The sequence below is a fragment of the Protomyctophum bolini genome, assembly GCF_963924005.1.
Source record: "Protomyctophum bolini genome assembly, chromosome: 19".
Classification (NCBI taxonomy): Eukaryota; Metazoa; Chordata; class Actinopteri; order Myctophiformes; family Myctophidae; genus Protomyctophum; species Protomyctophum bolini.
The window spans coordinates 31,498,834-31,524,878 of NC_137880.1; the positions used below are offsets into that span (position 1 = coordinate 31,498,834).

Below are 26,045 nucleotides of genomic sequence, written 5' to 3' on the forward strand. Positions count from 1 at the left end.
AAAACACTTCTACTGTAGTTGGATTGGAGAATTAGATTTTTTTAATTCCGTCCTTCCGTTATATGCTTATACAGTAAGAACTTGTGAATTAATCGTTTATTTCGCTCTTTTTCAGTGAGACATTACAAGTAAAGCTGGTGTGAAAGATTTTATACTGTGCACAGCACTCAACTCTGTCTGAAACACAGGCAAGTATGGCATGCAACACTTTCTCTCCACAAGCAAACTTGGAGCATTTCTTCCGAGGAATATGATTTATTGAATACAGTATTCATTCTGGCATATGAGTATGGATTTTTTGAGAGAGCTAGTGCAATAGCAAACTGAATGAAACCCAGATGAAAAACTGAGGCAATTGTGTGGTAAGATTGACACAAATGGTTCTCCTGTGCTTCCATTTTATCTTGTTTCCCCCCTCCCCAGGGTTATAATAACTTCAGTATGTAACTCCATCACTTAAGACTTTAAGCCCTAATTAAAGTGAACATTAGTGAAATACAGTGATTGGAACTAACTAAGTACTAACTCAAGTAGACCTACTGTACTTAGTTTAGTTTAGTTGCTAGTTATACTTTGTAATGTTTTATTATTATTACAAAATCACTTCAAACCTATACATACTTTGGCTTCCACCCCTGTCCTTTATAAATCATTCATTTATATATCAGTACTTAATTTATTTAAAAATAAATGTTAGTGTCAAGTTAGGATAGGAATTGAAAGAGGCATTGCTAGACCTAGTAACTGTGTAAAAGTTTATCTGGATACTCAACTCAATCACTCACAATCGCATTATTATTTAACCTAAGGTCAACTCATAGAGGGTCAGGTCAGCACTACTGTGACTGATAATGGCAAGTTGACACCATACATCCATGGTTGACAGTGTGACACCATAAACAAAGTAGTGCGAACTCCCTTGAACCAGTTAAAATCCACCGTCCACCAATCAAACAACGGAACGGTTTAAAATGAATGCTGTGCCAGCCAATCAGGTGCCTTCGCGCCATCCCAGTCACTGGTAGATTTACCATTGAGCGAGGACAGAGGGAGGGACTGAGCGCGCTCTACTGAAGTCCGCTTTAAAGATAATAATAATAATAATAATAACAATAGGATTTATTCGTTTTTATTACGTTCTTTTTTTAAGTGGTAACCGGGACATTTTTTATTCACTGGAGTAGCATCCTTTACGGTAAGCACGCCCACGTTTGAGTTTACATGCGTTATGATTTACATGTCTGTCTTTGTTGCGGTACTTGAGCTTGGCTAATGATGCTAACGTTAGCTTTAACGGGTTTTAGACCTCAATAGTAAGCGGAGAGGGGGGGTCCGACTATATTCTGGAATGGAATATCTACTAAAACTCCGTCTACACTGTCCGCGATGTCCATATTTACAAACGCACGAGTGAAACATTTCGTTCTCGATAGCTTTGCAACATTTACAACTTGCTTCCGTGAAGTTTGAAGCAGCCCATGGTTTGACAGGTTGCTGCCGCTATGTGCGTGGCTAGCAGCGTTGCCATGTCCGCTTATTATAAGCGACTTTGAGGCTTGTCTTTCTGAAGTTGTGGGCTGCGTTTGTTTGGCCTTATTTGCGTTTGTATAGTTATTAGTTGCTTATTTGGGGCTTGCTTCCTAATGTTTTGTATACGGGTGTTTCTCAAACATTTTCAGGTCAAGGAAGGACCCCCCCAAATGAATATGTATTTGTCTGCCGAACCCCCATCTTACGGGTGGCTGCAATTAGAAACTGGCCCCTGTAAATAAGTTAAAAGTCCCCCCCATACCCTCTATTTGTATTCCCTTTTTTCTAACTGTTTTTGATGTGTCAGTATATTTGATTTTTTTCTATTTTGCATAGATTTTTTGTATTTATTTGTATGTCTTTAAATGTCTTGATTAATTGAAAATGGGAATAGGGAGGACAACGTTTTTGTGCTTTGTCTGGTTTTATCCTCGTAGCTGTTTTTGTATTGACCTGCACTTTCTTTTAAATGTACCCATTATACAATCTGTTAATTCAATATTTGATGAGAAAATATTTGATGCCAGGGGAAAATATTTCGGTTCAATCAATTTTCTTCCAAGATTTGTTGTTGATTTTTTTATAGACTATTTTAAAGAAAATAGCAGGTTGTAGATTCAACATTCAATGAAATAGCCAATGTGTTGTGTATTATTTACCATATTGGGTTTAAAGGCAGAGCATAGGGTTCGCTTCATTTGGGACCCCTAAACCAGTGGTTCCCAGACCCCCATTTAATGGCATTTCTATCTCTGAGACCCCAATGTATATTGTAAAAATCAAAGTTAATTTAACTCACAGAGGGTACTAATGGAACCAAATTGACCCGTTAGGGTCCATTTGTACACTCTCTGAGTTACAGTCCTATAAGGGTCCATTTGGTTCCTAATCTATCATTCAGCTGGGGACCCCCTGGAACTCACTCAAGGACCCCTAGGCTAGGGGTCCCTGCAAAGTTCCACTTTGGGAACCACTGCCCTAAACCCATAGACCATGGTTGCTTGTTTCTTTCGCAACGTGAACGTGGCAACACGGTTCGCCAGCCACTGAGCCAGTGCTTATCGTCAGAGACGTTAGCCTGCGGTAAGTAGACGGTGGTCATTTCTAACTCACTCACAACAAGCTTCTCCTCCAGCTGCTATAACGTTAGAGCGGACTATTTTTGTAACGTGCTCCATCTTGCACTTCAATCGTAATAACGAGGACGGGCTGATGGGTAATGCAGTTATATATAGTTGTGTATATTCATTCTGTAATGTCATCCATCTGCATGCATTGCACGCCGCCGTGTTTTCACTTCACTAAACGTAATGTTTGAACGCATGACGTTTTCCCTCCTCTCCTTGCCCTCTGTCGTTCGAAGTGAACGAGGCAGGCTACATCTTCGTTAAAGGAGCAGTTCCTTTACATTGCGTTTGTATCCCAATACAATGTGCATTCTTATTGAACGCTTGCATTTATTGTTGTCCTTTCGGTGTTTCGCAAGCACTTAATTGCATCATGTCAACGACCACCCGAATTTATAAATTTCGGCCAAAAATATATATACATTTTGTGTCTGAGACCCCCCATATGGAGAATTGTTAGGTTAGATTTAGCAAATTCTACAAATGCTGGCTTGTAGATAAGATAACGGAGGAGACGGTGAACCCCGTTATCTGGATAGGCTACTTACGGTACAGTAGTACGTCGACATACGTTCCCTAATCGGGCTTACTTTAGCCGGGGAAATAATGGTGAAATCGTTAGTGGTTCTCAACCTGTTGGTCTGGACCCCCAGGGGCCCCCCACGTGATTTTGGAGGGGTGACAGCTAGGGGTACCCAGATAACAGTGAAGTGACAATTTAAGGATTTCTAATACCTTTTATAAAGATCATTACTCCATCAAAAGTAATTGGCACATTGATTGATTGAAAATGTATTGAAATTTGTATTCACAGTATATAAAATGGGTAGTATTGGGTACATTTCAGACAAGCACAAGTCAATACAAAGTCAAAAACAGGACAAAACCATAAAAAGCACTAAGACTTGTTTACATGATTATATCAGTGATATAAGAAACTGGAAAAAATTGTCAATCTACAAGCTCACAACTCTATTTTCACGCTTTCATTCATTTTAATGAAAGCTGCTCACAACTCACAAGGATCCGGAAGTACCGGTACCTGGATATATATATTACATTACTTCTGGATTGGCTCCATATATGGGCTGTCAATAAAGCACTGCTTTACGGGACATTGTTGTTCATATTCAGAATATGTACAGCCACGTGGTATTTACATGTGCCAGTCACTCAGTGCAAGAAAGACTGTCTAAATGTATATTTAGCAGATGATGTGGGTAGTGCTAGACTGCTAGTAGTATGTTTGGCCGTCGTAAAGCAGTAAATTATTTAGTATCAAAACAGCTGTTGGAATGAAAACGTCGGTTACATGTAACGTTACTGATCACCTATAATACACATTACACATTCATTATTATTACCTTCAGCAGCCTAAATGCATCCGTCTAGATAGAGTCTAAGTCCATTGTTACATGCTAACATAACATTGAAAGCAGTGCTATCATAGCACTCATTGTAACATCTGTTGTTGGAGAATATCAGAATAGTTATCTTATTATAGTTATCTGTTGTCTTGGCAACTTCAGAGGGTATGCACATGCATAAAGTGAGTGGCAAAGTGAGTTTTAATGTCATTAAATGCAATCACATAGGACTTTTCGGTTTGGATTCATGGGCTGTCAAGGCCAGAGAGTAGTTTTTTTGCATAACTCCTGCATAACTTCCATCTCTTCAGTATTGCTTTCCCCAGATAATTGTTCACTCCTTATTTTTGTGTTATACTGTTTTTATTGATTTGACTCTTAGACATGTTTCTTTTAATTCTTTTAGTGTTTTGTTTCCCCCCAGCCCCATGTAAAGCATACTTGAGTACCATTATTATACATTATTATAATATTATTTATCTTACTTTGGGTTATTGAAGGTAGGCAGACATGCAATTTTTGTCAATGTAGAAAATGTTATGCAAAAGTGCAATTGCGTTTGTTGACTATGGACTGGAGTTACTTCATTCATGTTAACAGCTGAATTCCAGCGTGGCTTCCCCACATGCAGGCGTGGGGGAAAGCCTTCTCTTTTTTTTTTCTTTTCTTTTTTTTAAAGCTCCACCCAACGTCAGCCGTAACCTTTCATCTAAGCTCGGGTCTTACTGTCACACACGTTCTAACTATACATCCCATGTATAGAATTGGACAGGCTAACAGGGGTACTGCAGCGACTTAGTTTGGGTGTGTCACATCGAGTTGGTTTTTCCCTGAGAGAAGTTCTGGAATGCTTGGCTTTGCTTGATTAGAGTAGTGACTTGCTGTGCCCAATGGATTAGGGGTTAGCTACACATGTTTCACTCTTGCTTCTATTTGTGTTGTTAATCTTGGTGGGCCATTACAGGAGGGACACTGCAGGAGGGATACACTTCTACAATTTGAAGGGATTATTTGATCTTTTATTGCTGTAAGTGTGGGGGATTTATCTTGTTCTGAATTGTGGCAAGATTCAAGAGGGGCTTGTGTGGAATTCAATTTACCATCTCTTTAAGTTCAGAATTATATGACGTGTTGAATCCTACAGCATGGTGGAACTCTTAGTGTATAAATGGAACTGTGAATAACAAATTGTAATGTAGGGACTTTGAGCAAACTGTAAATGCTACCTGTCAGAATTTAGACCACACGGGCTGCTGGCAGATGATTTTAATTAAGCTGTGTGACTGTGTATAAATGCCTGTAGCCTGCCTCTATAGTTATTTATATTTGAAATTTCCATTTTGTCGGTTACGTCCTTTTTCGTTGGTGTTGTTGAAGCAATAATCACATCTATAATAGGTTAATTACAGATTTACAGTATTGTCTCTAAATGCTAGGCCAAGGCCTATGCGATGGAGGCTGTCCAAAGCAGGAAGGACAAGAAGCAGAGTAGCAGAAATAAGTGGATGCAAAATAACGCAGTTGTGTTGTCTTTTTATAAGCTGGGGATTCTTGTAGTGGATTTGTCCAGATATCTGACAGGACCACTATGCAATGGAAACACCGGTTTTGCTGTCTTCATTCATTCATTACCTTGAAAGCACACAGATGTGCTTTTTGAAAGCGGCAAGGCACAGGACATTAAACGTAACATTCATCGACCAGTGTGGTTTCACAATTCCAAATCTCGCCAGCTAATTCTTAGTATTGTGCAGGTGGACTCATTTTCAGATAAGGAAATGTCAAATTTATAGCTATTTTCGAAGGGAGTAGCAGTAGAGAATTAGCTCAACTTCACCAGCCACAACAACTAAAAACCAAAACAAATTTGAGTCTCCGGTCCTCTGCGTCTGCGGTGCGATGACTTGAATGGCGTAACTCTTTTGAGATAGAAGGCTTTGGGTAAACCTAGTAGGGACAGGCACGTCAGCAGTTCTACAGTAGTACAGTGCTGTTCTAGTAGACACTGAGCTTCCACTGTCACTAGTGTTCCATAGTGCTGACCGCGACTGACCGCTCCATTGTGTCTCAGTGGCACACGCTAATCTGAACCGCTTGCTGGTGGACGTTGTTCAAACTAAGCGGCATGTTGAGGTGAATTTGAAATAGTTGACAGAAACCTAGACATAGATTAAATAAATGTCTGATATCCAGTACACACAGGCCAGTAAAAGTGTGGAACATAGATGGTGTGTGTAATGTAAATTAAATACAACTAAAAATGGCCTGATTGATTGCCCGCCCCGCACCCATCATCATACCGACCTCCACGGGTCGGGTTCCACCCCAATATACAGTATTTAAAACCTGGTCAGGCAGTTGTCTCCACAAAGTGTGAATAATGTTGACAAATCTCGGAGTACAGTATCTTGAGGTGGATGGCATAATAGAGAAGCTTTCACATCAATTTGTAAATTCCACAGTGACAATGAGCCCATTGAGATATTCTGCCAGCAGTTATGCATTATGCACATAATCTCTTCGCCCAAACAGATTGTCCATAGTCTATACAGAGAAGCTGTGATTCATTGTACCCAGGCTGCTTTACTGTTCTAGAGATTTGAGAAGAGCAAAAAAGGAGAGTTTCGGTCACTTTGACCTTCATCAGGCATCGATGCCTGATAAAGGTCAGAACGACCATAATTTATCTGCATTAAATCCTCTTTTGCTGTGAAGACGGTGTGCAGAACTCCCTTTTTTGCTTCTTCTACATGCCTGTCCATTTCAGTAGGTGAGGTGTCCAAAAATACCTTTTCTATGTTGTAGAGTAGACTGAAGTTATTGTGTAGTTAAACATTGCCTGCCAAGCAGCAGCATGCCATATTACCTCACATCAAATCCCATGCTTGACTGCCAAGCAGCAAGGATGCAACCAGAAGTTAACCTGACGTGAAAGAAAAGCTCCACGTTATCATATTTAGAAAAATACATTTAAGAAAATCTGACCGTCCGACGTAAATACATTGAAAAACACTGGCTGTGGCGAAATAATTAATTAATAAATTAATACCTGGCAATCAATGTGATTGCCACCTTTTGCTCAAATTATTTGTATGTATGTATTACTGACAGGAAGATCCCCTCCCCCCTGTGAATTGGGCTACAATATAGCAGACATTGACAGACTGAGAAATGTGTAGCCTTTTACGTTTTGGAAAATACAGTAGTTAGGGTTGCGAGTGGATTTGGTCTAGTTGTTCAATCAATTTTGCTGTCCTACTGTGTGTTAATTGAATGCCGCATGCCATAGATAACCTAGCAACTATGCATTTGGCCTTAAGGTTCCTTAATCTCCTTCTCTCTCTTTCATCTTTCACTCCCACTTTTCCAATCACATCTCATATTGACAATCACTATGTACCCTCTTAACATTGTCCTTCCTTTACACTTTCTCAACGCCCCCAAGTCTTCCGTACTTCTCTCTCTCTCTCTCTCTGTTTCCATTTCAGTTGTTTCCTTCTCTCTCTTTCTCTTCCTTCATGTCTGCTTTCCCTCTTCTCTTCCTCAGGCCAATGAGGATCATGCCTAGCGTGAGGTTCCAGAGCGGGGACATGGTGATGGGCCGCTGGCCTGGGAGCCACCTCTACTATGAGGTGAAGGTTCTGGGCTTCGACGGCAAGAGTCAGCTCTACACAGTCATCTACAAGGACGGCACAGAGCTGGAGCTCATCGATCAAGACATCAAGGTAGACCCTTACAATAGCTGCAATAAACAGTCGACTGTTCGAGTAGTGAAAACAAGGGAAAGTACGCAAGATGATAGTATGTTGTTTAATGTTTAGTAGTGCTTAGGGTGTAATATGGTGTGCCCTGAGGAAGGACATAATTAACTATTGAAGGGATCAAGTTACTGTTTACCGTAATTAATTACTTTGTCTAATATTTTGTAATTATGTTATTTAGTAGTAGTGTTATTTGTGTATTCTAGTGACTGCACAAGGGAGTTTTCTTGGTAATTTATTTCTATATGAGGGCATTGACCATTGGCATATGAAGCCAATTTTTCACCTTTCCCAAATTTAAGTTGTTCATTAGCAGGTTTCTTTAACGGTCCACGCAGGCTATAGGATCTGTAGTCGTGGTTGCGGTCCCATAGCCCAGTTGGATGGCCGGCGCATAATGGCGGCTATGGACGTAATTGGGATTTTCATTTTAGTCATAATTGTGCAACCCTAATCCTTTACATTATTTCCACTCAGAAATTTACCGCCTTCCGGCCTGCTTCCCGCTCACGGTCACGTTCCCAGTCGCCAGGGCGCCGCCGCAGCCGCTCCCGTTCCCCGGCCAGGACCACAAGGCGCTCCTCCTCCCGCACGGCGGCTGCCGTTGCCACTGTGACCACCCCCGAGACCACACCCTCCTCCCGCAGGGAGGCCAGGCTGAAGGAGGTACTGCAGACTCGCCTCAGTCCCCGGGTAGGAAGCAGCATAGCCGTAGCTTAGTGACAATCAGAAGATCACCGGTTGGCCTCCCTGCCCCGGTCTGTGTGTCGAAGTGTCCCTGAGCAACACACTTAACACCGAACTGCTCATCATAACCATGTGAGCAGTCATCAGCTGAGTGAAGCTGCAATTTTATTTCCCTGTGGGATTAATATGGTCTCTCCTTCCAGGGAAAAACTAATTTTGTAGAAATACCTGTTGGCTCAATTGCTGAACTGAAATTCAGCAATTGAGTCAATGGATCGATTGTCAGATGTAGTGAACTACAAAGAAAAGTGTAAAAAATGTAATGGAATTACATCTCTGAAGCACATCCAGCATTTGATAAGAACTGCCATTTCACAACTGACATCCAATCATTGACATGAATTAAAGTTCTTAGTTGCCACAACAAATTTCAGTCATTTGGATTCCATAGAAGCAAGCATATCTTCAATGCCATGGAAGCATGCTGTGCAGTCAAAATAGCCTATCTAGATCCTAGATACTAGCCTTATTTGTCAGGTGAAACCTGACATACAACAAGCGACCTAGTCATGACTGACTGCTCCCTAAGCCAATGGGAGTCTGACCCCATACTGTCTAAGCCAATGGGAGTCTGAACCACTCATGTAGCCAATTGCTACCTAGTCAAGATTGGCTGCCTCCTAAGCTATGACACGCGCACCGCGGAAGTCACTGCCACGCGGAGTGGCTGACAACAGCGGCTAATTTTATGAGCTAACTGTACACAGTGATTTAACCAACAAAACGAAAACAACGACCGGGAGGTTGTAACAGAGAAACATACACGTTACCCAAAAAAAGGAAGCGTTAGAAAAACTAAAAGGGGGACAGATGCACAAAGGAGCGCTTGTTTCACCTGACAAATATGACATTTCTTGTTCTGTATTATTCTAAGATTAGAATATTTAAAGTCAAACTAACAACTATACTGTATGTTCAGAAGCATCTTCCATAAAATCCTTTAGAGCGTCGCAGTCCCGCCCCCGACGAGCGGCCCGGAAGAGTATTTCCCATTAATTTCTCCCATAGATGTTTCAGAAATTATTTATTTAAAGACCTTTAAAGCCTCGGACAAAGCTGCTGATATACAGTATCATGACAATAAACATAATTGTTTGGACCGAACGAAGAAGAAAAAAAGGGCAGGGAATAACATATTTTTTTCTTCTTTCTAATTATTTGTTCGGCCCAAAGAAATGGGTTTATTGTCAAGATTTGTCACCATGCGAGTTGGCTTTGTCCGAGGCTTACTGGTCTTTAAATAAATACTTTTTGAAACGTCTATGGGAAAAATGAATTGGGAAATTCTCTTCCGGGCCGCTCGGGATTGTGACGCTCTATTGGTCTCAGATCATTCATTCATTCATAATTCATAGTAAAACACTTTTCAGTCACAATATTCTATATTGGTTTAATCCATGCAGGGATTTGAACCCCGCCCCTCTGTGTTGTTCCATCCTCATTGCTTGTACTAGAAGGTCACGTTGCCTGTATCTCTTCCTCACGTTGACGCTGTTATCTTTCTGCCTGCTGCCTTTGTAGCCGGTGGTGAACAACAGCAACAACAAGCATGAAAAGACAGAAGACAACAATGACACGGCCAACAAGGTAAACAATGTGATATTTAGCTTACTTCTTGTGTAAAGGGCCGTTCAAACCAATCACTATAGGTTCAAGGTTGTACTTTATTGTTACATCTTGTGTACAGGTACAGAGTGTAAAAACTATAATAGTTTTAATAATCTAACTCAAGTGGATTGCAGAGTTCACACGACTATAGTGAATGGTATCATGATAGTTGGTGTCTTTTAAGCGTTCACACCAAGCATGATATCTCTAACAATAACTATGTCCACACCACAACTATATGATGACAACCATGGCCGTAACCAACATCGTTTCACTTTAGGGCTCTGACAGACTGCACAGTGTGGACAGCGTTCACATAATTATTGCTATAATTATAGTTATGTGCTTGTTGTGAACGGCCCGTTAGACTGGATATTTATGGGAAGTTAGTTTATAATCTTATCCATGTTTTGAAAATGTATGGATTCACATATGGACATGGACATCATATAAAACACTCGCCAACTAGAAAAAAGGTTTTGAGTTTTGTCAGGTAAACTGCAATACAATAACAACTGATGTCCCGTCGCTTGGCTCTCTGCATGGCTGTGAATAGGCTTTTGGGTACCTAAAGCTGATGGAATGTCATGATGCAGGCATGTTGGGTGTATGTGTGTTTTGCCTGCATGTGAGTGTATTCCAGCTAGGTGAGGCTCCCCTCACAGGAGCATGCTTCATTAAGCCAGTCACATGGGATTTCACCCATTCACATGGGATTTCAACATGTGCTGCTTCTACTAACTGCCTCTTACTGGTTACCTGGGTATGCTCATAAAACATTAAAACAAAACAAAAAGCTAAACTACTGTCATTGTAGATCAATCAATTACAATGCTTTCTGCTGATATGACCTGGCTTGGGACTAATGGCCAAATTATACAACACTGACTTTAGTTAATTTAAAAAAATCAATGAATGGCCACACAACAACTATAACACTGACATTGTGGTGAACGATATTGTTTATAGTGCTTGGTATAGAACTATAGATAGCCCTTTAGGCCGACATTAAGCGTGAATCTTTTAACTGGAAGTTGAGTTCATTTTCCTGCAGCTTAATTGCAGCACATTTGCAACATGGCTCATTCAACAGCTGATCAAAAATGCTAAAATCACTTGAGTTTAGGTTGTTTACTAAAACAAATCGGTTAACAATAATGATTTTAACACTGTAAGAAAGGACATGGGTATTTTGGTGGGTGCAGGCTTTAGTTCCGACATACTATTGATCCGAAACCTCAATCCTAACCTAACCCTAACCGCAAGCACGGGAGCAGCGCATGTCGGACCATTGCTTTTTCGCATCGCATGTCCCCCCGCTTCGGATCTTCGGTGTGTCGGAAAAGCGTGCGCACCCCATTTTGGTACAGTTACAGTTATCCCTGTGCACCAACAACAGAACAATGTTAATGGTAATGTAATTGACTAATGGTGCTCAGATAAAGTTATAGTCATTAAGAGAAGATACAAGTTTTAACGTGGCAGTGAGGAGTTCTTGGAACAGCAGACATGTGACTGACATGTGCAACATAATGTACACAGGCTGTGTTTTGTTGTTGTATTGGTTTGGCGTGTGTGATTATTGTTTGGTAAATATAGATAGTTGACGTGATGATGATGACGACGTGTCACAGTATGCGGAAAAATAACCTAGACATAACTTTCTCTCCAGAATGTGGAGGCGAAAGTGGAGACTGAGGTGGAGAGGGACCAGGCCCCCCGCTACAACCTCCGTCGCAGGACGACGGACGGCAAGGCCAGCGAAGCCAAGCCGCAGCAGGAGGCCGATGAGGAGGAGAAGCCCAAGCCTGCTGCTGCTGCTGCGCCTCCTGCTACCTGCACCACCCCCCTGGACTTTGGAGGCAAAATAGGTAGGTTAGCAATGACAGGAAACTGCATTTTGCTCTGCATTTCTGCCACAATGGCTGCCGGTAGTACAGGTTTTAGTTGAGTTTTTTTTTCGCGATGGTTTGGTCAAAGAAAACCAGTGAGATCTGATAGACCAGTGGTTTTCAACCAGACAGTGGCGGACCAGTTGTCCTTGAGGGTGTTCCAGGTGGTCCCCAGATACATGGAGAGTTGGTGACCAAATGGGCCATTACAGTCCATTTGGTTTCATTTTGCGCTCTTAAGATTTAAATTATTGTTAAAGAACATCACATTCATTTACAGTCGACACAATAATGTAGAATTATTGTTATTTTTTTATCCACGTTAGCCTGTTATCTCTCTTGTGGTACCACATCAATACAGAATGGAATTGTGGACAAAATCGTATTCAACGACTACAAAATCTTCTTTAGTTTGGGCTCCTAGAGGCTAAATCTCGTCAAATGGTGGTCTGCACGTGGCTCAAATGCCGAATAAACAATGGACCTTGATATGAAAAGGGTTGAAAAACCACTGTGATGGACCCATCCATGCCTGTGTGTTTCTGTGCTTCCAGGAGTGTACTTCTGGCTGCTCTTCCTGCCTGCCTGGGTACTCTTCGTGATACTGCAGGGCAACCTGGAGGACCCCAGCCTGGCCAACTTCCCCCCTGCTCTACCCGCACTGGACAGCTTCTTGGATGTCCAGGCCCTGGGCGTCGTTCTCCTCTGGATCCTCTTCCAGGCTGTGCTCTTTGTGCTGCCCGTGGGAAAGGTAAGGGTCCACAGCCATAGGGAACATGTGCAGACCCAAGGCATTCTATTGAGAATGGAACTGAGGTACTAGTCTCACGTAGCCATTCCTTCACCTGCCTTTGCAATGCTTATTGCCCCAGGCAGATTAAGTCTGGCTCCTCTCAATTGTGGGAGGACTTCACGACCGAAATGGTGACGGCCAACCAGATTAGTCTGGAACCAGGCTATAACCGTCCAAGGCCCAGTATTCAAATATGGGGCGGACATTTCAAACAAAAATGTAACACTGAGAGGGAAGAGACAAATCTCCATGCAGTGATATTAGTATCGCTATGCAAGGCTTAGAACTGAGGCCCATTAGCATAAAGGACATTCCCATGGAATGCATTTATTTAATTAATGTATTTTTATTTTTTTAAAACAAAGAAAGTCAAAGCGATTAAAAATGACAAATTTTAATAAGATGTGAATAGTCTGCTCGACTGCTCCCCAGTTAAAAGTTGATCAGGCAGACAGACTAATTCTACAGTTCTAAAGTGTGATTGCGCAACTTCACACGTTGTACAGCACAAATGTTGGAGGAACATGGCATTAGGAAAGGCCTCAGTCACACAATAATGTCATGCAAAGCAGCTCTCTTCACCCAGACCATGCAAATGGTCTGACTGATCATGCGCTTGCTCATACTTTCTCACAGACACACATGTGATCCTCTACCCGTTCATGATCTGGCCAGTGCTGCACATGACTGTCGATTATTTTCTGTTGTGTACCAGAGGTCAGGAATTGGATTAATGGTCAGGGGTCATGGTTCATTGTCGGAGAGCCTTTATATTTTTGAGTGGCGCTAGCCCCTCCTATGTCCAGCTTTGAGGGTGTGTACTGTAAACACAAACATTGTCCTAACACAAACATTAAATGCCATTGAAAATGAATAGCCAGTGTTGAGTGTTTGTGTAAACACAAACATTACGTAATGAGATGATGTATGAGCAGTGGTGAGCTGGCGGTAGGGCTATCCAGGGCGCCGCCCGGTAGTTCAGACACCGCACGCCCCCCCACATGCAATTCAAATGAGCTTTATGCACATGCGCGACGTCATTTAAAATACAGCCCTACTAGTTAAAAAATCCACAGCACACCACTGTGTATGAGATGATTAATTGTCACGCATGTGCTCGTTTCGTGCACAAGCCCACGGTCGACTTGACCTGGATTGTGGTGATCTTTTTTTTATGCTACGCGTCCCTCATGTGGAGCAGACCTGTCGCTGATCCAGGCGACTACACCTGCGTCACTCTGTCGCTCCCCGTCTGAAAGGACCTTTGAGGACGGTGTATTTTCTCTAAGCAAAAACCAACGTGCAAAGGGGTGTGTAAATCCTTGATATGTGGGGCTCACAGGTATATATCACTGACGGTTGCCAGACTGCCAGCTATCGTAAAATCACAAGTGCATTCCCGTGAAGTTAATTTGCATTGTTCCACGCACCATTTAACACCAGGATTTCTAAAGTGGCAACCAGGATTTCTAAAGTGATGACGTTTATGATCTCACATCACGTTTATGATCTAACATCACTAATGCGAGACCATAAATATCATGTGAATTGTCGGAAATGCCGGTATGTCCAAAATATGGGCGCAAATTGATTCGTGAATCGAGCCCATGACAGCTAATGAAGCCCCTTTCTTTGCATTACACTCGTGAGTTATGGCCATTAACTGTTCCTTCAATATTTGTTTATACAGTATATATAGCTATTTTTTTTAAAAATCTAAAAAAGCTCTTTGATTATTGGATTAATTGAAAAGGTAATCAATGAAATTATCACTAAGAAAATAATAGATTGTTACTTGGAGCCCTACTTCAATCCACTAAGTAGTGAGCTTGTGACCAACACGCTGTTGCCTCAAAATCCTGAGCTTTCTTGGAAAATCTGTCTGTCTGAATGAAAGGCAATACACATCCACCTTCTTTACTGTGTGTGCACGGCACGATCGCTCACACGCCATTGAATCAGTCTTTACTGTTACTCCAAATAATTAACTATGTTTTAGTGAAATTACCTTAAAGGACCTATAACATCAATTTAAAAAAAAAAAAAATCAAAAATTTCTTTTTTTTGGTATTTGTTTTCTATCCCCACAAATAACGAATTTTGAACAATCAGGCTTTCATATCATATTGGTGCTTTAATGGAAATTGCTCTCAGGAACAGCTCAACTGATTTTGGTCTGATCAATGTCACCCCACTTTGTATAATTCCTCCTCTTCTTCAGTCTTCAGTTCCAAATTTGCATTTCCACTTTGTTTGAAATGTCCACCATTGTTGATTTTCCAAGCTGGCATGGAATGGAAACAAGCCTGGTTTTATCTAGCATCAGTATTATAATGACTCAAATATTAAATAATCTGCATATCAGCACCCCCACCACCTCAGGACATTGTGGTACTGCAGCTAAAACTGCTTTCGAAGTCCAGAAAGAAATGACAAGGACTGGTTATATCAGAGTGGTGATTGAGGATCAAACCATTAGAAATAACTTTGAGGGACATTGACAATATGATATTAAATATTAAAAGCAGTTTTAAAATTCATGTTATTTGTGCTTTAAAGTACAGTGTGGGAGCTATATTCAGTAATTTGCTATTTCAGTATTTGTTATATGTTTAATGCATTTCTTATTTTTAGTTTAATTTGCTTTGCTTAATTGGTTTGTTTACATCCATTATTTCTGTTGCAGCTAAAGCTTTTGTTTTGAAGGTGATGGGCAGTTCTGGGGGCACAGCTGAATCTATTTAATTACGTGAGCACACAGGGAGTCAGAGTACTGGGAAGGTCCACGGTTTTTTACCAGCAGCTAGGAAGAGCACTTTGACACCTTGTATCTCATACTATGTCTGTCTGGAGAAGCAAAATAAAAACACCATCAAATGTTGCTGCCCTGACTGGACAATGGTCTTATTCCCTACCAACTGCGTAAGATTTAGTGGCTTTTAAGTTTTATTGTTCATGGTGTTGATTAGCCACTACATACAGGTTAATAATAAGTCCCGTCTTTCTCTTTCGATGTGTCCCTCTCTCTCTCTCTCTCTCTCTCTCTCTCTCTCTCTCTCTCTCTCTCTCTCTCTCTCTCTCTCTCTCTAGCTGAGTGAGGGCATGCCGCTGAAATCTGGAGAGCGACTGAAGTACAGAACCAATGGTGAGGCTGCCTGGACTGGGAGTTTTGAACATTTACTGTGTTGACCGTTGCCCTACACTCTGTTGAACATGATTGTATTAATTATCTGTGCTTTTAATTGGGCAGAGCCTGACATAACACGAGCAATGGCTTGAAAAAGAACACCATAATGAAACACGTTCCTTAGATCCACCTCTGGGGGGTGCTCCTGGGCTGCTGCTGATCTCTGTCCCAGAGTGTTGCAGCAGCTCGGAGACCCCCAGCAGCTTTCTAGGCTGTACAGTTGGAGGTGCTTGAGTCATTGGCGTGTGAGAACAGTCCACCTGCTCCTCAGACCACAGAGCTGCACTGGCCCTAAACCGGACTCGTACCAGTGTAGACTTGTCTGGGGAGCGGACAGATATTAGCAGCTCAGCCAAAAATCATTGCATGATGTTACTTTGTGCATGTCTGGATATCAATTTTATCATTCCTTAGGAATGGATGTATGGCTAAGTATGAAGAAATATAAAAAATGTCATAGTTTCAAATGTTATGCAGTATGTGATATTAGTTGCATGAATAATCCTCATCTACAGTATATGACCTAGAATGAAGTTTTACACCCCCCATGATGCATCATCTCAGACCCGATTCTCAATAGTGTCCTTTTCTGTTTTACAGGCAGAAGATATATATTTTTTAACATGAGGAATGCACTGATTCCACCTTTTCCACTCTTAATTCAGAGAAAGATGTCTAAAGGTTTTGTGGTCCACTAATTTTTAATTTAAATTTGGACTATTACACAGTGCCTTCTCATCACTGGGAAATTAACTGGATAAGTTGTAACCACTATGTCTTTAGAGTGTTTTTTGTCCATATAGTCCTCTGCCAGGGAGTGTCACACTGATATCTCAATCTCTACGTATCCTAATTATATCCTTTTCTGTATCTGCCCCCTGTCGCTCTGCCACTCCAGGTTTCTTTGCCGTCGTGACGAGTGCTGTGGCGGTGGCCGCGGCCGCGTACCTGGGCGTCGACCTCACCTACATCCACAGCCACTTCCTGCAGCTGGGCGCGGCCACCCTCCTGGTTTCTTTCCTGCTCAGCGTCTACCTGTACGTCCGCTCCCGCTATCGGCCTGCGGACCAGCTGGCACTAGGAGGGAACTCTGGTATGGAGAAAAAAGGAAGAGTGTGTGTGTGTGAGAGAGAGAGAGAGAGAGAGAGGGGGGGTGGGTGGGTGGGGGTTTGGCAGGACTCTCATTAATGTACCTGTACTCGTGAACCATTCTTGACTCTTGATTCTCTTCATGAGTTATGTTACAGAGGAAAGTTTGAAGCGCCAGTTAGTAATTGTAGTTTGACGCCCCCTTGTGGTTGTACTGAAATCCTGCAAAAGGACTTCATTGAATTGAAGATATTTTTCACATTCATGTACTGAACTTTCAGTGCAAGAGTTGTATATTACATACATATATGTAATATACATCCACGTTTATCCACAGCAGACCATAGTGACATAACATAATGTAAGCCTGCCGTCTCATTGCGGAGTCTACAAAGTGAACCGTGTCCAAATAAAGAAAAACTGATGGCTGTGTGGTTGAGTTTAGTGAATGATATGCACCACAGACCAATCAGAAGCCAAGGGTTGATTTAACCCGTCTACCTTGGAGATAGGACCCTTTCCAGACTGAGTAGTGAGTGAAAACACAGATTAACGGAACATAGCGTTTCAGGCTGGAACCCAGGCTACTGGTTTCTTAGACAATTATTCATCAGCTACGTTGTCAGAGCAAAGCTTTTCGTTTAAAAATGAAAGCAGTACATTAGAATGACACATTTGTAGAACTCTGTCAAATACAGAGAACAATGAGCAGTCACTTTGCAAAACTTGGAACTGATGGTTTTATTTTGAGTTTTTTTAATCTATCATATCACTCGTCACATCTACAGCTCCAGTAGATGTTAACAATTTTATTTCTCTCATTCTGTTTTTCCAGGCAATGTGGTCTATGACTTCTTCAAAGGACATGAGCTCAACCCACGCATCAAAAACTTTGATCTGAAGTTCTTCTGTGAGATGCGCCCTGGTCTCATTGGCTGGGTGAGTTGTCAATGTCATGGGTACATACACACAGCCTGCATTGATTAAAGTTCAGTCGCCGCGACTGATTTCAGTCATATGGTGTGTGTGTGTGTGTGTGTGTGGGGGGGGGGGGTCTCCTTTCACACTCTTTCACAAATCACACATTAGGGCTTGGCCATACAAACATTTTCAGTCTTGCTTTAATCCATGAGTCTGGGTCACACTTCGTATCATACGCACAAATGTAATCTTCACCACCTGTGTCTTTAAGCATGGATTTCACTTGAAGTCTTTTGTTTTAATATAATAGCATCTTAAAAACAATGTAGCAACATTTCATTTGAAAGTGTCAGTGTTGAAATATCAATTTCTCAAGTCATAAAAATGATAAAAGCATGGCGTGTCCCTTTACTACAAACCCTTTTATAACCAAGGTGTAAATGTATTCCACCAGCTGCGGTTAACCATTCTTACACAGACTGTTCCCATCAAAGGGCAGTTTAGAAAGTGGCTTATTGTGTGTCCAGCTGGCGCAGCGTAATGTGGAGACTGGGGCTCTGTGGATTCCTTCACAGTGCCTTCAAACACTTGACACATTGGTCACAATTGGCCATGTTCTCTGCGTGGCAAGCTGGCTTGGGTTTGTGTTCTGTTCTGTATTGCTGCACTAGCGACTTCATTTGCCTGTCAGGGCACCTGTTCACCCGTGAATAGAACTGGGGAGAATAGCATGTTCTACCGCCCACACATACTCTTGGTGAAACCCTTCGCTGTCAGGTGAAAAGAAGCAGCTTGTGACTCAATAAGAGATGTAAGAGATGTGGTTGTCTACAGACCAACAAGGTTTAATTGTTTCAGGAGAATTGGCATGAGAATAATTTGAATTGGGGAGAAAAATAAAAACTTGAAAGTGGCTTTTTAACAGGTGTGGCAAACTTTAATGGAAAAGTACATCTATATTATACAATAACTCTGAAATGTTGCCAGAGTTATGGTGTACGATTCTAGCTGATGAAGTGCAGCTGACAGCTTTGTAGCCAGCTATTCATCTTGCCCAACATAAACAGTGAGTCTGTGCCAGGATTGTTGCTCCACAGTCATTCTGTATATCCTTTGCACCCTCTGGTGGTTAATATGAAACTGCAACCAGCTTTGTTGGAACCCTACTACTACCCTAACCCTTTAGGGTGAAGTTAGCTGCTCAGATTTTGGGACAGTGGCTCAGTGATTTGACTCTGCACACCTATAGGTCTTGAGTATGAAATGGTACAGTAACAATGAAATGGTACTGTAAAACAATGAAACGGAACTGTAACAATGAGACTATGAACTTAAATTTAAGGCTTTTTCATTTTGAACTACAACCTTTGTTGTACACAGTCACACTGACATCTATGTCAGGATATTAAGTGTGTGGACTGATTAAAGTTGTATTCAAATGAAGAACAATTTTTTCAGACCTAAAATTATTTATCTTTTAAGTGTACAACCTACAGTATATAAACTAGCACTAGCAGGCTTTCAATATTGATATGACTACAGGAACAGTTGATGTACACCATTAATGTAATTCATTGATTCATTCCAGGTGGCTTTTCCCTACAGAATCAGTATTCAGTACTAGGCCCAGGGGTGCACAATAGTACTTGTATGACCTCACTTAGGAGTCGGACACCACATAAAAAAATTCCATACAATATTTTGTGCAGGTTCCACCATTTGCATTTGCTATGTGAGTGTATGTATTTTCCCACCCTGAGAGTTGGTGATTAAAAGCAATGGCGTTTTCCATGTCGGGTTCATTTTGCACTGCTGCTGCTGCTGCAGTCAAACTCTAGCCTGTTGCCTCCCTTTCCCTGCTATCTTTCTCTCTGCTGGCACACCGGGTTCATGTGTTTGGTCCGAACGACAACCTACCTCAAACCCTAACCCTAACCTCCCTCTTGAGCTTAGTCCAGTTACTCTGGGTAAACAATACATAGTACCTTTCCTTTCCCCCGGGGCAGCACAACTAAACCTAACCCCAACCCTCTCCCGACCCCCAACCCACTCTGACCAATGCGGACCATAGTATGCCTCCCAGCACACCAGCTCTCACTCTCCCTCTCCCACTCCCTCCCTACACTCTAGTTCATATCTCCCTGAACCCCATATGAAACATGCCAAGTTTCACTTCTTTGTCTTGTTTCCTAGAAAATAAATGTTTTTCCCGGGACAGGATTCCTCAATTAGAAAAGAACGTACTCTTGTCAAAGATCAGTTTTACGCTGGCGATGTATTCATGGTATATTTCATCTCCTGGTTTTGGGGGGAAATGGAAGGCGGGGGTTTTCAGAGTAAAATATCCCTCGTCTGCTTGGTACTCTAGCACCTTTTATTCTGAAAACAATCCCCGGCACTATAAGTGTTAACACTGACGGATCACACTTTGCACTCAGTAAAACTAAAGCCATTCAAGAATGAAGTAGCTAATGTGAAGAACAAGAGACTTTGTTAGAAAAGCCAGTGGTTGTATACAAAGTATGATTGATAATTGATTGGCTCAATTGCAATATTCTGTGGCAACACTAGTTTTGACTAAATCGAAGTGCTGAGTGCTGGCCAATCGGAGACTCAAACCTCTGAACATCAATATTTCTTATTGATTCTGACACTTTTTATTTAAAAGCTTGACTACTAACACTTAAAAAAGGTTTATGTCAGTTACAGTACCATTAGCAATCTTATTTGCCTTGGCCCTTGTGAGACTGAAGGCATGGGGGAAAGGCAGTTTTTTCACTGCAAGGCCCAGTTTTATTTATTTAGGATAAAATGTGTGTATGTGTGGATGGAGGGTGGCTCTGCTTATTGGACCACATGCTTCTTCTGAGTTTCGAGGAACAAGTTTTAATCTTGACCCGTCAAATATTTGTGCACGTCTCCTTTCTCTCTGACCACAATTTCCTGGCACTTTACTCTCTATCTAATAATGCAAAAACAAATTGCCCAAAGAAATAAGCTTTGGAGAAAAGAAAAGGTCTGCAAGGTCCAAGTATCGAGTGTTCGGCAGGCTTCACCGATGCCAAGAACACAAAATTATTCACAATATCAAGTATGAATTTAACTCAATCTCATATGGGTTTTCTTTGTCTGTATCTCCATCTGTCTCTGTCTCTCTCAGTGTGTGATCAACTTTGCTATGGCCTTGGCTGAGATGAAGGTGCAGGGCCTGGAAGCTCCGTCTCACGCCATGATCCTGGTCAACCTGTTCCAGCTGCTCTATGTGGTGGATGGACTCTGGAACGAGGCAAGCTCACTGCAACGCAAATATAGAGTTAACACCACTGCTAGTATCGGAACCAAACCTCAGAACCAACCCTATAAGTCATTTGTTTTGATTATGGGTTCAGTAGTGGTGAAATCAGCAAGTGCTGAAAACTACTCATGCAAATAGTGGTAACTCAATAGTGTATTCCACCATCTAGCTCTAGCGGCTCTACTCTCTTTTAATGCATCTTGGCACTTTTTTAGTTGGATACTTAATCCAGCCGGACTTTAAATTGTGTTATTTCCATTATTTCCATTTTACTTTTGACTATCATTTTGATGAATTGTGCTCCATTTATAGCTGTATTATTATTATCGCACTACAGCAAATTCCTAACTGTTCACATTGAGTTAGCAATAACAAGTATTGAATGTGATACTGAACTGTATTCCTTTTCTGTATTTTGCAGGAAGCCATTCTGACCACCATGGACCTGATGCATGATGGCTTTGGCTTCATGCTGGCCTTCGGTGACCTGGTGTGGGTTCCCTTCACCTACTCCCTGCAAGCTTACTACCTGGTGGGCCATCCCAACCCCCTGGGCCTGCCTGCACTCCTGGCCATCATCACCATGAAACGTGAGTAGTAGGTGTAGTGGCAGCAGACCAGGGACGTTAAGAATTGACAGAACATTTTAGTGTAAGGCATTTAGTTGATTTATTCAGAGCGACTTGCAGTCCAAGCTGAAGGCTTTGCTGTCTCAGGAGAGGAATTATACATTCATTATACATTACGCCCTTGTGTCTCAAAGGCTGTGTTTGTGTTGCTTGTATAGGAGGCTCTTGAATGATACCATCACGTTGTTTATTGGTTGAAAATGTATTATAAGGCGTCTGTGTGTCCGTCTGTCCGAGGACTAATTTTATGTTTCTATCTTGATTCCTTTTGTATCTCTTAGTCTTCGGTTTCTACATCTTCAGGATGTCTAACTCTCAGAAGAACAACTTCAGGAGAAACCCCACCGACCCCAAACTAGCCCGTAAGATGTGTTGCTGTAACTTGTTCTTTTGTTTTTTAGGGGAATGCACTTTTTTTTTGTCTTTCTGCATCTCTCTCTCTCTCTGGTTGTCTCTTCCTAACTCTCACTCATTGGCTATGTCTTCTCTTTTCTCTCTGGTTTCTGTGATTCCAGATCTAAAGACCATCCCCACAGCCACAGGGAAGAGCCTGTTGGTGTCTGGCTGGTGGGGCATGGTGCGTCACCCCAACTATCTTGGAGACCTGATTATGGCTCTGGCCTGGTCCCTTCCTTGTGGTGAGCTTGCATTCACAGCACAATGTATCAATGTTCATCTATGGTGACTCGGGTGATGCTTGGGTTATAATCTGTTGTGTTGAACCTGCATTCACAGCACAATGTATCAAATGTTACCACCTTTTGTGCTACACATCTTTTCTAATCAAACCGCAGGGTGCCTATGACGTGTATAAGCGTCTTTAGGTCCTTTTTAATTATATCAAACGGGATCGCTGATGTATTTATTTTTGGCCATGCCTTCTTCAGCGATCCTAGACATGTTTCGCGCATGCGCACTGCCGTTCACTTCCTTGTTTACGGCCCGACTAAACGGTCTCTTTACTCCATGGTTTTGATCAAAACGGCAATGTTCTGTCTTTTCTGACTTAACCTAGCATCTCGTTTGGAATATAAACGCTTCTAGAGAGACTTCAGATGGGACAGCACAAGGTAGTAACGGAAGATTATGCCTCCCGGTTTTGGGGTGTAATGGAAGGCGGAGCTTTTCAGAGTAAAATCTGCCTCATCTGCTTGGCACTATGGCGTCATTATTTTTGATTTATAATATACTATATATATACTTTAGTTTCCACAATAAATAATTTCTCAATTTACCAATATTTGAATCCTGCATAATAGCAGCATAGTTAGAATTTTGAGCACAAGTTGACTGTTCACTGTGAGGGATCGATGAACAGAGGCACAAAGTGCACATAGAGTAAACAAATATTTCTGTACAACAAAACCATTCAGCCTAATTTCAAATCATATCAAATCACACAAATAAATAATTTATATATATCACATCTGATTCACCCATTTGGAAAGATATTACAGATATTCCTTTTTGGAGTCCATAAGCAATTAAGTAAAATTACTTGTCCCTGGTCTACCCTCAGGTTTCAGCCACCTCCTGCCGTGGTACTACATGATCTACTTCATCATCCTGCTGGTGCACCGGAATTCGCGCGACACGAACGACTGCCGGAGGAAGTATGGCTCGGCGTGGGATGAGTACTGCCGGACCGTACGCTACCGGATCATTCCAGGTGTGTACTGAGGTCCTCTCTACCCGACAACCCACCTCCCCCAACACCGGACACTCCCAAGCTTGAGGCCTTTTAGACCCCATATCATCAATTAAGTGGCGTGACAAGAGGCTCATTTGGGACGACAAATTAACATTTTCCATTTTAAACATGGATGGACTGTTTGGGTAAAAGAACATGAGTTTCAAATTATTTTGAAGTTTTAAGGAGCTACGATATGTTATGGATTTTGGTATAAAAAAAACGACAACAACACTGAAATGAAATTTCACTGTTTTACTGTTTGAAAGGCTGCCTTTTGTTTTATTTTTTCACTTGAAAAGCATAGTTTTAAAAGTTTACAAACTCGAAGGAATGACTAACACAAAAAGCCACTGCTGGGAAGTCTTGTTAAGATGTATATTTTTGTATATACAGTACACTTTTTTCTACTCTTTAAGAGACATAAGTACACTTTTCTCTAAACTTAACAATTTCATAAATAATATCTTTTGATAGGCTTTACTTTTCGCACCCACTCAATATTCAAATTATCACAATATCTGCTTGGCTATCATTTTGAAGGAATTTGTAAGTACTTCCCCTATTTGCTTGTGTATATTGAGAAGAATTGTATTAAAATGCTTTTTTTTTTATGCCTGTACAGTGGAACTACTAGTATTAACGTTCTCTCTCAGGATCCAGGACATTGTCATAAAGTTGCATTGGAAGTTTACTTTTCTTTTGTCTTGATAATTTTGTGTATACTTTTATAGCGATGTAGTGTTAAAAACTTGAGTGTAAATTATATTTTTGGTGTTAATGAAAATGCACTATTGCGATAAAAGGCATTGCTTTGGCATTATTATTATTTTTTACATGCATGATCAAATACAAAGTCTAGATTTGGCTTTGCTACCTCAGGTTCCACTCATGCCCTCTGGGGGGCAGCGTTGTGTAGTTTTGAGCATGATGTAGTCACTGTTTCAGAAGGAAAATGAGTTACCCTGTTTTTTCACCATGCCCTCCCCTGACAATAATCTGACCTGAGCTGTTAGAAGCTTGCAACACCCCACACCTTGTACTGGGATTTACTTTGTGTTCGAACTTTACAAAGGCTGCTTTGAGCTTACCATAGTATTTACATACGGGGGAAATGTTTACGTACACTTAACTGCATACATGTGCTTAGAAGACTGTATTCGACCGTCAATACGCACTTTTACAGTTTCAGTTAGTACTTAATAATAATTTGTAAGGAGTATTGTATGCTGGAAAGAGGCCTTTGTAAATTGTTCACCACAATACCCAGTTATCTGTAATTCCTGTGGTTTTTAGAACATGTTTATCATTTCAAAGTGAGCACTTGTTGCTGCCACTGCCATATAGAAATGCTTTTATCCATTTAGCTTTAAGGTTGTATGACAATGACCATCGGAATGAAGCTTACAATTAATACTGTGACATCCTGACTGAACTACGCTCTGCAGTAGGATTGTACAACCAACTATACATGAGCTACTATTTGGCATCCTGTGAATTAGTAAACCCAGGCAATTGTCTTTCTTTATTTTTGCCCGTGCAGCTGTAGATGAGCAAGTAGCAATATGTTTAACTAGACTAGGAAGCTTTTCCTATGCCATGCTGACTGAATGCAATGTAAATACATTTTTTTGTTTTGTTTTTAATTACGATATATTTTAATTATATTAAGAAATGATAGTAGCAACAAATAGATATTGTTTCTTGGTAGGTATTTAAATAGCTTTTTCTGGTTTAAAACTTTGTTTTGTGAAAGCCTAATTTTGGCAACTGTAGCCCGTGTATGTCAACAGCTAGATCTACCTATACTAGGTTTCTGGACCATATTCCAACACACAATCTGTACTACAAGAAGAAATTGTTGAAAATGGCTTTCCCATCTTGTCGCTTACTCCTTTGTTTTAATTTATTTATTTTTTCATCAGCTCTGATCGCAAACATTTGGACAGGATAGAGGGATGAGTCCGCTACAGTGACTAACCATTATTAGAAGAGAGGTACATAATTTCGATTTAGAAAAGCCTATCCTTGTGTCATTTATCTATCTGACACCAGATAATATTTGTTGATCATGAGCCTATTTTTCACACACACACACACACACACACACTGTTTTGTTATATCCGTTTGTTTAGTACCTCTAGCAGTATTAATTCTCTGGCTTTTGCTGTCAACGACAAACATTTCGACTTGATTTATACTTTGTTACATGCTGGTGTCGCACACAGAAAATGGCAAATCTACAAGTTCACAGATGAGCTATTGTCGGCATGCAACCAATTATTAATCAGGCTTTCGAGCCAATCACAGTTAATGAAATAAAAAGACAATTCTGAATGGTTCCAGATGGGACAGGTGTTACATTGGCTAAAAAATAACTTGTACAAATGTTTTGGCTGAAAATAAAGA

The 26,045-nt window shown here is 41.2% G+C and overlaps 1 protein-coding gene across 4 annotated transcripts; it reads left to right on the top strand.

Moving 5' to 3' along the window:
- Positions 1-1,048: 1,048 nt before the first annotated feature.
- Positions 1,049-26,045, top strand: lbr (lamin B receptor). 4 transcript variants are annotated; one of them, XM_080790812.1, is made up of 14 exons: positions 1,049-1,195; positions 7,572-7,749; positions 8,263-8,478; positions 10,054-10,119; positions 11,813-12,011; positions 12,587-12,783; positions 15,916-15,970; positions 16,911-17,105; positions 17,937-18,040; positions 21,183-21,308; positions 21,739-21,907; positions 22,228-22,308; positions 22,462-22,584; positions 23,466-26,045. In XM_080790812.1, exons 2-14 carry the CDS (start codon positions 7,576-7,578, stop codon positions 23,624-23,626), a joined length of 1,866 nt encoding a protein of 621 aa, XP_080646938.1. In that variant the 5' UTR covers positions 1,049-1,195; positions 7,572-7,575; the 3' UTR covers positions 23,627-26,045. The 4 variants fall into 4 exon arrangements, with proteins under 4 accessions (XP_080646938.1, XP_080646941.1, XP_080646940.1 ...); XM_080790815.1 differs by having other exon boundaries at positions 8,263-8,451; XM_080790814.1 differs by lacking the exon at positions 1,049-1,195 and adding an exon at positions 2,531-2,613.